Genomic DNA, 12467 nt, shown 5'->3' on the forward strand with positions numbered 1-12467 from the left:
CAAAATAAAGGAGCTAATATAAATTAAAAATTTGTATCTCAATTGATTTTGAAATTTTATTACATATGAGTACTTGGAGCTTGATTTCAAAGCATATGTGGTGATGGAATTCCCTTGCTTCTTAATGTTGGATTGTGAAAATCAAAAGGGCTAACAATCAAATCTTGTTGATTTCAAAGCCAGAGTTAACTCCTCTGTCAATAACTAAATGATGGATAATTTAAAACCAAAATAGAGAGGCTTGTTCTTGTCCTTCAGTCATTCCTTAAAGTCAGTGGAAGATTTAGGGCTTGACCCAGTTCCAGCTGTTGGGTTGGACTGTGTGTGTCTTGATCATAGGGTCAGTCCATAATGATCTTTAGCATACTCACACACCCCAGTTTTGCTTATCATATGGATTAGATTGTTGTTGTTTTTAATTCTGGGTTACCAGGCTGGAATTCTCCCCTCAGTTACGCTTACCTGTGCAACTCCAGTTAAGTCAGAGGAGGTACAGAGATGTACCTGAGAGCCCAGTTTGGGCCATAATGTTAAGAGAACCACTACTGATAAGAATATAAGTATTTTCCTTTTTCTGCTTGTTACCATGAATTGTGTGAAAGTAAAGATATATGAGCATAAAATGTTTTATGCTGGGACATTTTTCGTTAAAACACAAAAGTTTCCAAGGCATAGCTAACCTGTCTTTCAAAGACAACATGTTTAGAAGACTGTTTCCTAGGTGTTGTTATGCTAATATTTGTCAGAGCCTTTGTACTCTGTATTTCTCTGAGGAGAGGTTCTGTCAATGTAATTGGCATTTCACGGGAGTTTGTATCCTATCTGTAACTCCTTGATATTGGATTTCCTTATGTCTCTCCAGCAGAGTTTTCCCAACTTGTGCTTCAAAAATCGCATGACAGGGAACTCCATCCACAGACATCCACCCAATGTCTAGACACATGACTATACCAGCCGGTAGCTTGGAGCAATGTGAGCCCCAATTATGCAAAGAATCCATAAGCACAGATCCTTATTCCAGTGCCAAGTGCCACTGGCAAGGCACCTCATTGGCAGATACCTTTTAAAGGATCAGGGCCTCGATTCCAGTATGACTCCATTTGGATTGAAGCCAACCATTCATACAGTTTCCACAATTAAACAATGTTTGATCCAATACATAAACTTACTTTGGTACAACACAAACATTACAGCTTTAAATACTCACAAGCTGAGATTCTCATAGTAAATTTGAACCCTGTGATTCTCTATGGAGGTCAGTGATAATTTTGCCTTTAACTTCAGTGGGAGCAGGAGTGGGGCCCTTACATTGCACATACTTACTGTAGAAACTAATTTCACCCTCCATTACATCTATAAAACACACAGAGATGTCATTTGGAATTTTGTGTGCATATCTGAGGGTAGAAACTGATCCATATGTTACAATTATCAGCATAGGGTCAAGGCTTAAGGTTCTTACTCCATTTTTTGCAAGGAAAACTCTTTGAGTGAGAAATAAGTAAATATGGAATAAGAAATTAAGGATCTGCTTCATAAATAGTAATAAAAAACATACCTATATGCAGCATGAACAATGAATGTTATGATAAGAACTTGATTTTTACATTGTATTGCTTTTGAGCTTTTAAAATGGTAATCTTAAAGTTACATTAAAATAAATTCCTAGATATAAGTTTATCATTCCCTATTTTTAAAGAAAAAATGTGAGGAGGAAATTAAAACAGTCTCTGTACATATTTCACTGTCTACTTTCACAGTTTCATATGCAAAAATGATTGAATTATGAAACTCTGCAATGATAGGTATAAAATCCCTCATATGTAGTCAGTATCATTAATATGAATATACACTATTCCCTAGTCTGTAAATGTCATCTTACGTCCATACAGAGTGGGAACATGGTAACATGCTAAACAAAATGTTCATTCACTTGTAACTTCAATTTATTTATTTAATCAGTTGCATTTGAATGAACTGTGTTGAAAATATTAAATAACAGAGACATGAGAAAGTATGTATCTAATTAGTCAGAGAAAGAGATGTGTTCATACAAACTTTCACATGCCAAATATAATGCCAAAACTGATTTTGTGATCTGCTTTATAGATGATGGTATGAAATGGGGTTCACAGTAATAAGATCAAAATATTTCCCAGAACTCCTGCTTCTGAAAAAAAAACATTATCTTCACTCATGCAGACCTGAAACAAAATTGACTCAAATTCAGTATAACTTTTATATTCAAGACTTATTCTGAGTATGTCAGCCCAGTTAGGATGAAATTCGCTGCAATGCTATCTGAACAATTTAAATTTCATGTTAAAAGCTTAAGTGGACCTTAAGTGATGCAAAAAACTTTGCATGGGCCCTCTGCTTGGGGTTGAATTTCACCCTTGGACTGCATATTTTTAATATAAGGGCTGTTTTAGTATTGCTGTACTATATATTTTTATTTACTCAACACCTGCTACCACTCATTTGTTCTTGATTTTCCATTATGCTGACCATTTTGTAAGAGAGAGACCCTTTCATAGCCTGCCACCACCCTTTCAAAACATTTAATTCTGCGAACCACCACTAAGGGTTCTGCAGAGCACAGGTGATCGACCGACCAGAGTGAAACTTCTCATTCTCTAGGCCTATTACATAAGAGGAAAGATCCTGTCATGGCCAGGTCCTCTTCCAACTTCATCCCTGCACTGCTGGGTTTTAAGACATATTACAATCTGTGGACTCTCCAGAAGAGCTCTGCAATTCATTGAGGGCCCACATGCCTTCATGAGAACTACAATACTAGTCTATTAAGTTTGTGAGAAGAACTGTACCATTTTCTCCTTATTAGTTCCTATATTGTTTTTTGTTTAGGACTGTGGAATTTTAAGTGTGTGTGTGTGTGTGTGTGTGTGTGTGTGTGTGTGTGTGTACACATAGTTTCCAGTAAGCTTATGGCTAGTCAGAAAGGATCTTTGGGTCTTGGGGTGTTTATCAATATTTATTCTTAATGGTTAACATTTTCAAATCCAAGTAGGAGATTTAGCCACACAACTACCATTAAAATTAATGGGACTTGCATGGCTAAATGGCATAGCCAGCTTTGACAATATCTCGACTATTATTTATAATCTGATTATTTGCTTTTGGAACTGGTTTCTGAATAGTGACCTAAATGCATGTGTTTCACTCTTTAGATAATATTTGTATAGTTACGAAAGTTTGATACTTTAGGTGCATAAATGCGGCCCAGTTTAGCTGTGCGTTAAGGCTGACCTGCGTGATGGAGTCCAGGGTCAAAGGTCCCAGCTGGCCCTGTGGTGTTAGGGGTCCTGGGTCTGGAGCTGCTGCCTGGCCAGGCAAGCTCTGGGGCAGCCACCCATCCTCATGTGGCGGTGGTCTGTGACAGCCTGCCAAAGGGGTCTGGGGCTTCCGGCCGGCCCCGCAGGGTCGGAGGTCTGAGACTGCCGCCCGGCCCCACAAACTCCAGGGCAGCTGCCCAGACCCGCACAGCAGGGGTCTAGGATCCAGGGCAGGCAGCCAACCGGCCCCAACTGTCTGGGGCTCCCGTCCGGCCCTGCATCCTCCCCTTGTTCTCTGTGAGGAAGTCAACTGAAGTTTTTCATAAAAACAGCATGAAGGGGTATAAATCTCAAACTTTTGTCTCTTTACTCAGCAGCTCATGCTAGTTCTTTGTGAGGGCCTTTTTATGCAATGTCTTTGTGAGAGATTTGCTTCATAAAGAACAATAAGGGTATCTGAAATATTTCACTCAAGGAGAGCTTTTGTGATTCTTATGCTGATGAATGATGAAAAGATAATAGATATTTCATTTAAATGTAGCAAAAATGGTTTTACTTGCATTCTTGCAGTGTCATTTATTATGTATTGTAGTGTAGAACTGAAGATAATATACTCTGCAAATATTATTGTAAAATTATGGAACATTGTTATAGGGGGGATGTTTTTAGGAGTTGAGCTGAATTTAAATATAGGGAAATATTTAGATATCACATTTTCCTTTTGTCCTTATTCTATCATTTCTGCAGGAATCATTAAACTACAGTATTATATATATTTACTTGAAGACTTTCTAATAAATTTAAGGTTTGAACTTTTCCAATAAAACCTAAGCTATAGAATAACCAATCTGCAGTTATACAAAAAATCAAACATACTGTACCTTGTTTATTAACCTCCCTCTGAGTTTTATTTCTGTGCTGGGAAATAGTACCATATTACTTATATATATTATTGGTTCAAGAACACGGTATTAAGATTAGCAAAACCACAATAACTGAGTAATTAAATGTTGCTGGCAAATAGATTTATTTTGTTACCATCTAATCAAGAGAGTTTCCATGGATATATCAGGATGAAATTGTAGTTTCGTTCTGGTTGAAACAGAGGATATTGAAACTTTTTACAGTTTTCCTTGTAGTAAATAAAGTTTGTAGAGGTATTTTACATCCATTTATATTATCACTGCATTAGTTTTTCTTCTATATAAAGTTCAAAAGATAACATAGATACTGTAGAAAACATGAAATCTGAAAGAATATTTTTATTTTTATCATTTAAAGAAGAAATTAACCCTAACAACAAAAATAATCATATTTCTCTTTAATGAAAGGCTGTTTTTAAGAGTCTGTTGACCCCATAATGTATGTTACCAGGCTACAGTATTAAGAATTTTGAAAACACTATCTAAAAATTTAAACAGAAACCATTGAGAAGCCAGGGAATATCATCATCTTTTCTCCCCCATCCCCCCAGCCTTCTAGCCTTCAGAAACACAGAGGTAAGATAACTTTTTTTTCTGTATCTTGTTAATATTTCAACTATTTAATTCAATAGTTGCTACTTATAAAATGCTTTCATGAAGAATTGATCATTTCATTTTTTTACATTCTACAACTTATTCGTATAAATATTTTAGCTTGTTAGTGTGATGGAGCCCTAATTAATAATCAACTATCCATTGGGCAGGCAATAGAGAGAGAGGGTCTGACTCAGTAGGCCAGTGATTAGCATACTCACATGGGATGTGGAAAATGTAGAGTCTCTGCTTCAATTAACATTTAATTATTTCTTCAAAGTAGAACCAGGGAAGTTAGTGAGATCTACCCCAGACCAGCCAGTTGGCTAGGGCATTCATCTAGAATGTGGATTCAAGTCTCTATTTCAAATCAGGCAGAGCAGGGATCTGAACCTGGGTCTACCACATAAAAGCTCTAAACACTGGGCTATTCTGGCGTCTTATTTTCTCTGGTTTTTGAGAAAGATCTGCGTTTGACTGCTGGGGCATGACCTAGTTTAGGCACCGAATTCCAGAAGAGAATTAATGGCTGAGACTCCTGAATGGAGAGAGATGACAATCTCTGGCCCATAAGTGAGGCAGATAAGGTCCTGATCAATGGTAGTTTAACACTGGTACTGTTGAAGATCTGGGTATAAGCCACACCTGAGCCTCTATCTTTTACTCCAAAGGGTGTGTCTACACTGCAGCTGGGAGCATGCCTCCCTGCCCAGGTAGAAAGACTAACACCAGCACACTGAAATAGCAGTGTGGACATTGTGACAGTGGCACAGCTTGGGTTCGGACCAGGTGGTCAGGTAAGCTTGGACTTTGGTGGCTAGCCTGAGCTGCCACCACTGCTGCAACATCCACACTTATTTTTAATGCCCTAGCTTGAGCGGCGTTAGCAAGTGTCTTTCTACCTGGGCTGAGTAGGCCTATTCCCAGCTTCTGTGCCTGGAGCATTCTTCACCTAGTACTGCAGGACCTTTTTCCTATCTGCCTACCTGTTCAGTCTCATCACCATGGGCCTGGATGCTGTTCTTCTGTGCAGACAAGCAGCTGCAGCTGCACCCCTCAGCCCGTCAGTAATGTTGCAGCTAAATTACCAGCCAGTTGTTGAGTCCCATTGTTTCCCTCACTGCTACTCCTCCGTGCAGCTGCTTGGCAGCTTCTGCAGATAGCACCTCCAAAATCATCTCAGACCTCAGCCTAATTGGTTTATTGGCTAATACAGCCCTGGTTAGAAAATGATTATAACATTGTAATGACCTGTGATTGTAATACAGCTTAAATAACATCTTTTGGTCTATCATTTCTAAACTAACCATGAAAATTATAACATTGTGTCTTGCAAAATCAAAAAATCTGTGAGCTTAAAACAGTGGATAATGTAATGTACCTTTTTGTTTCATAGAAAGTGACCTCTTTCTTGAACTGAATGAAACTGAAGAATATGAGGTATTGTATTCATTCATTTTCACACAAGCGTTTCAAATAATATATAATACACTCCACATAAATGGAGGTGATCAACTGTGATAATTTGCAGAGATGAATTTAGCATGTACTTTTAACTATATCACCAACACTTTGTCCACTAATGCATATCCGCTGGGAATTATTCTACATTCCAGATGCTTGAGCAGCTTCAAAAAAGTACAATTTAAAAAATCTACCTGCCAAAGAAATGTTTTTTCTTCCTTCCCAAAGTGTGGAATTGCCTCCCCTTCCCCAGTTACACCTGCTTCAGGCAAGATTCAGCTTTGGGCTAGTGACAGGTTTTCTGTGCATAAAAATGTAATGACTTTGAAGTCCAGTGCCTTGCTTCTCTGTAATGCTAGAAATGGCAGTTTTATACTATTGAGAATGAGAGAGATTCTCAGTTTCCAGAAGGATCCCAGCACTCATCTAATCCTAGATGTGTCATGGAAGTTAAGTGCCTGACCTCTTAGGCACTTTTGTTCTTTTCACTAGATGCCTATCTGCAGCTTTGGGCGCCTAAATACCTTTGTAAACTTGGCCAGAAATACTGGGTGAAATCCTTGCTCCATTGAAGTCAATGGCAAAACTTCCATTCATTTCAATAGGGTGATAATTCCACTCCTTGAACATAAGTAATGATATTTTGATGTATTAACCATATTTTATAATAATGTAACTGTGTTTTATACAATTTTAGATGTTTTCATAACTCCCTCTGATCTGGCACAGTTGTATTTTTGGCAACTAAGGTAGTTGGCATACAAACAGAGGAATATGAAAGAGTCCCAGTACAATTTTTAATAGACTGTAAAATAATTTTTGTAATGTGGCCAATACCTCTATAACATGTGTTAGCATCAAGTGGTCATTCAGAACATCTGTTTTACTGTTTCATAATATGTGCACATTATTCTCACCAAGGGGTAAATCCTAGTCAGTTAAATAGAGAAAGAAATAGCTCATATCTATCTTTCCATCTCTGTACCAATTCATCCAAACTATCAAATCTATTTATCCAATTACCCATTTTTTCAATCAATTTATCTATATTTATTTAAACTATCTTTATCTAAGTATTTATATTGCACCCATCAATATGATATCAGGATGTTAGTTAATTTTAATTGTGATTTTGTCTGATTTAGAACTGAATAAAGACTAGGGGAGTTGAGAAAGACTAGACCTTGAGAAATAGATTTTCAGAACCTAATGCAAAGCCCTAACATATATTTCTGCAGATGTACTTTGAATTGTCTTCACTAAACAGTTACTAAGATGTCTGCAACATGAATTTCAGTGTATGATATGTGAGATATTGCCTATGAAATTGCTTTTAACTGTCTCAGAGTCATGGAGACCTTTAAAATCCTAAACCCTAACATCCTGTTTGGAGTAACTATGAAGATTAAATTATTTGAAAGCAGAACGTAAATGTTTTAAAATATCTTCTGTTATATTGGATGGCCCTGGCAATTATCATGGATGGAAGATGACTAAGGGGGAGGCCAAAGATTAGATATCAACAGACCTTAGAAAGATCGATTTGCACAACAGCCAGATATACAATCATGAGTTTTGAAAGAAGGCTATAAAAGTCACCAACTCCAAATAGGGAAATGGCAAGAGAGAAGAAAAAGATGATCTTCTGTTCTGTTGTAATGACACTTGAACTGATATCAAAGAATATTAATGCATATCTTTGAGACACTACATGCATGTATTCACCCACGAAAGCTCATGCTCCAAAACGTCTGTTAGTCTATAAGGTGCCATAGGATTCTTTGCTGCTTTTACAGATCCAGACTAACACGGCTACCCCTCTGATACAAATACAAAACATTCTGTGTTTAATTTTTTTATTATTACTGTACAATGATAGAGTAAAGTACACAACACAGTTGAGAGGTTTTTATCTCTCTCGAACATTGAGTCACAGGTAGCAGGAGCACAATGTTTAAGAAGGTAGAGGCATCTGTGGTTCTTTTGTCAGTATTACAAATTTATGGTTTCAAGAAAAAAAAATGAGATTAATGTTTTTGTAACTAAAGCCATTTTATTATTAAGTTCAATAGCCATTTCATTGGTTACCTGCCATTTTGTCTGTTATAATTTATGGACACAGGCGAATGTATTGCAGTATGTATCTTGAGTTTTCCTGTTTTATCCATAAACACTCTTAATAAACTTGGAGTATGTTGTTTTCTTTCCAAAGGAGGAAGTGGAAGAGAAAGAGGTGGATGAAGAAATTGCAGTGATTCCTAGCACTGATAGTACTCTAAATCAAATAAGGAAAAAAGAATTCCAGGTGACTACGTCTAGCTATAGTCAAGAGAAAATGGGGACAAAATTCAATGAAGCTAAAACAAACAGATACTTAACAAAAGAGGAAGGATCACATGGAAAGGATGTTTTCAAAGCAATTTTTTACCTTACTTCCCAACCTGCTATTGAAACATCAGATGAAGAAGAAGATGCTTCTTTGGAATCTCAAACCATTATTGGAATCCCCCTGCAAGTCACTGAATCCACTAAAGGTATTGACGAAGAATACATTTACATTTCTTCTGGCACTGAACCAACAAGCATATCTGCTACTGGTGGTAGTGAGGAAGATATTTCATTGTCAACTTTTAAGCCTTATCAAGATGTATACACCTCTTGGGGTTCCATTCCTACTACCTCTGCTATGCAATTTGTCACTGAGGAAGCATCTCAGGAAGACATCCTTCATTCTGGAAGCCCAGAAATAAGCAAACATGATATTGCTTCACAAGGCTATGTAAAAAATGTTTCAGAAGATGTAGCACCCTCAGGTGCTGAAGAATCTGCAGAGAGTACTCCTTCTGTTGATGGAAAGTTGTGGTTTCAAAATGCAACAGATTTGGCACCTAGATCTGATGTTCCATTGGATAGTGAGCTGTTATTTCAGACTAGTTACACTGAAGCTTATGTTGAGGGATCAAAGCCAGCTACAGTGCCCTATTCCAGTGGTCCAGTGATATCACAAGATACTTCAGATGCGGATATAGAATTGCTACATTATTCTAATTTTGCTTTCTCCCCTACTGAATTATCACCTCATTCTATCTCTTCAAGCTCTGGAGAATATGGCTCTGCTTCTGTTGCCAGTGAGGTACTCTCTCAGACAACTCAACCAATATATAATGGTGAGATACCTCTTCAACCTTCCTACAGTAGTGAAGTGTTTCCTCTAGTCACCCCTTTATTGTTTGACACTCAGATGCTCAACACTACCCCTGCTACATCAGGCAGTGATGTGACCTTGCATGCTACACCTGTATTTCACAGTGTTGATGTGTCATTTGAACCCATCCTGTCTTCCTGTGGTGATGTACCTTTGCTTACATTTTCCTCTGCTTCCTTCAGTAGTAAAATGTTTCACCATCTGTATACAGTTTCTCAAATGTTTCCACAAGTTACTCCAGCTGTTACAAGTGATAAGGTGTCCCTGCATGCTTCTTTGACATTGGCTGAGGGTGATACTTTAATACAGTCAAGCCTTGCTCAATATTCTGATGTGATGTCACATCAGACTGCACATGCTGCTTCAGAGACATTGATATTTGGTCATAATAGAACTCACATGTTTACTCAAGTTGAACCATCCAGCAGTGATTTAAATATGCATGCACTGTCTACAATGTCTGAACTTACTTATGCTTTGTCTAGTAATGTGGGCTCCCGCCAAACTTTTACTGTTTCTTATGACTCTGCAGAATATGTGCATGATTCTGTTGGTGTATTTCATCAGAGTCCCCTATTTAGCAGCTATAACAATGTACTGGTGCATAAGCCTTCTTCTGTAATATCGCAAGCTGATACTTTGCTGCTGCCTACACGCGCTCTATCTAGTGATATGGATTGGTCTGAACCGTACTCTGGTAGTGAGTCCCTTTTGCCTGATACATATGCTCTGGCCATACTTAAAGTTTCTTCATCTGATTCTATAGGTGAATTTACATATGCAACATATGAGTTTAGTGATGTTAATAAGACACTTCACAAAAGTGATGTAATATATGGAGATGAGAAAGAACTGCAAATTTCTTCTTTCAGTGAAGTGGCTTCCCATACTGAAAGTACAGTGATGCCTGAACTTCCTACTTATGTTTCTAACAATGATGTAATTAAGCAGACTACGTCTTTGCAAGAAACCCCAATTCCTGTTTCTAGCACAAAGGGAATTCTTCCAGTCTCTCTTGCTTTTCCCTCTACTAAGATTTTTGATTATATTAGTAAACTTTCAGAAAATTACTTTTCTGTTCAGCCTTTGCATGTTACTTCTCAAGCCTTTGATGACACTTTGCTTAAACCTATGCTTAGTGCAATCTCAGATCAAGCTGTCTCTGTCCCTGCTTCTAGCAAAATATTGTCTCCTTCAACACAGCAGTACTCTTACGAGACCTCAGCTCCATTACATAATGAAGCATTACTACAAACTTCCTTTCAAGCTTCTGATGATGGCACTCTGCTTAAAACAGCTACAGCTGTGCCTAGTGATCCAATATTCGTTGAACACTCCAGGGTTTATAAAGATAGTTCTACATTTGACCAAATATTCTATCAGATGACACCAGATTCTGCTACAAATAAAACAATGTTGCATTCTACATCTGCACCTTCAGTTGTTGACATGTTTGCCCACACCTCTAGTAAGCCCACAACATCATTTCAAGGTTTAACTGGCTCTTATGGAAGTGAGGAATATGTTTTATCCAGTTTGGTTAACAATGAAGATAATCACCAGGTTGCTCCTTCATTGTACAGTAGTGATGTTTCATTCCAGTCAACCAGTTTAGAAAATACAAATGCCTTTTCCCCCAAGGCAGTGAAGAGAGTGGCTACTCCTGCCTTAACAATTGACATATTACCAAATATTCCCACTCTTCTAAACAGCCATATTTCTTCAAGTGTTTCTCAAAGAAATGAAGTTCCCATTTTTTTCTCAAGTTCTACTAATGCTGATGTTTCTGTTCATGTGCCTGCAGTTGTTTCTGATTCTCATGTATCTGCTCATCATGCCCTTCCTTTTCCAAACATGTATATTTCTGTTATGGCTATTGCTCCCAGCAGTGAGGGCCTTAGAACCCTAACCAAGTTGCTGGTTCCCTCTCAAACATCGTCTGGGTTGGTCCCCAGTGCCAATTCTGATACTAATTTGTGGCCTCCTGTAATTGATGATGATTATGATGAGTATGATGATGGTTTACCTGTAAGTAATTGTATCACATGCACTTCCCATAGAGAAACTCAGGAAAAGGTAGTAGATGAACAGAATACACAGATAAACAATATAAAGGATCAGAGTAACCTAATTATCCATTCATATTCTGAGAAATCTGAAGAAGAAGAAAAGAAAATTACAACTGCTGCATCACACAGTCAGATAAGTCATGGTATGGACAGACATAATTATCCATCAATACCAACATTGGCAGCACTGATACCTAAGAAGCATAATGATCAAACAATATGGGAAAACCGTATTCAGACTCTTAGTATCCCATTGCAAAACACACCAGAGTCTAAATCTTGGGCTGTTTTTACCAGTGATGAAGAAAGTGGCTCTGGTCAAGGTACCTCAGATAGCCTTAATGATAATGAGACTTCAACAGATTTCAGTTTTCCTGACCTTAATGAAAGAGACGCTGAGGGGGCAATTGAAGCAGGTAACTCAGATTTAACTCCTGGATCATCACAGTCATCAGCACCATCTGTAACTAGTGGTCACTCACCAGTATTCAACATTTCTGAGGCAGGTTAGTTGTGGATCAATCTAATGCATAACATGTATAGCTGTGACATTCTTCTGCCACTGAAAATGAAAAAATATCTTAACACCAATATAAAGGAGACTCGTGAGAATTGCTACAGATATTTCAGTGATGGAAGAACTTAATGGGGCAGTCAGTTTGATTAAAGAAATGCTGTGGAACAGGGAACATAAGCATTGCAACAGTTCTGCTGTAAATGCAACTTCTGATTACTCACAACTACAACTGAAATATGCTGTAGTATTAAGGTCCAAATGCTGCCCTTGGGTATGTTTATACAGTCAATGGAAGTTATGCACAGAGGTCCCAAAAGTGTGACTTTTTGTTCTTTAAAGGTTAAATGGGACTTAGGCCATTTGCACAGGGGTAAATATCACTTTTTCAGAGGAAAGCTC

The 12467-nt window shown here is 37.8% G+C and overlaps 1 protein-coding gene across 6 annotated transcripts in view; it reads left to right on the forward strand.

Moving 5' to 3' along the window:
- PTPRZ1 (protein tyrosine phosphatase receptor type Z1) overlaps window positions 1-12467 on the forward strand; it is a 202286-nt gene that overhangs the window by 143840 nt on the left and 45979 nt on the right. For 4 of the 6 annotated variants that reach the window (XM_030549104.1, XM_030549106.1, XM_030549105.1 and 1 more), the window contains exons 11-12: window positions 6210-6253; window positions 8490-12057. In XM_030549104.1, the coding sequence (XP_030404964.1) occupies window positions 6210-6253; window positions 8490-12057 (3612 nt within the window). The remainder of the gene's footprint in view (window positions 1-6209; window positions 6254-8489; window positions 12058-12467) is intronic. The other 2 variants (XM_030549108.1, XM_030549109.1) reach the window with 1 other exon arrangement.

Source organism: Gopherus evgoodei, chromosome 1, assembly GCF_007399415.2.
Source record: "Gopherus evgoodei ecotype Sinaloan lineage chromosome 1, rGopEvg1_v1.p, whole genome shotgun sequence".
NCBI lineage: Eukaryota > Metazoa > Chordata > Testudines > Testudinidae > Gopherus > Gopherus evgoodei.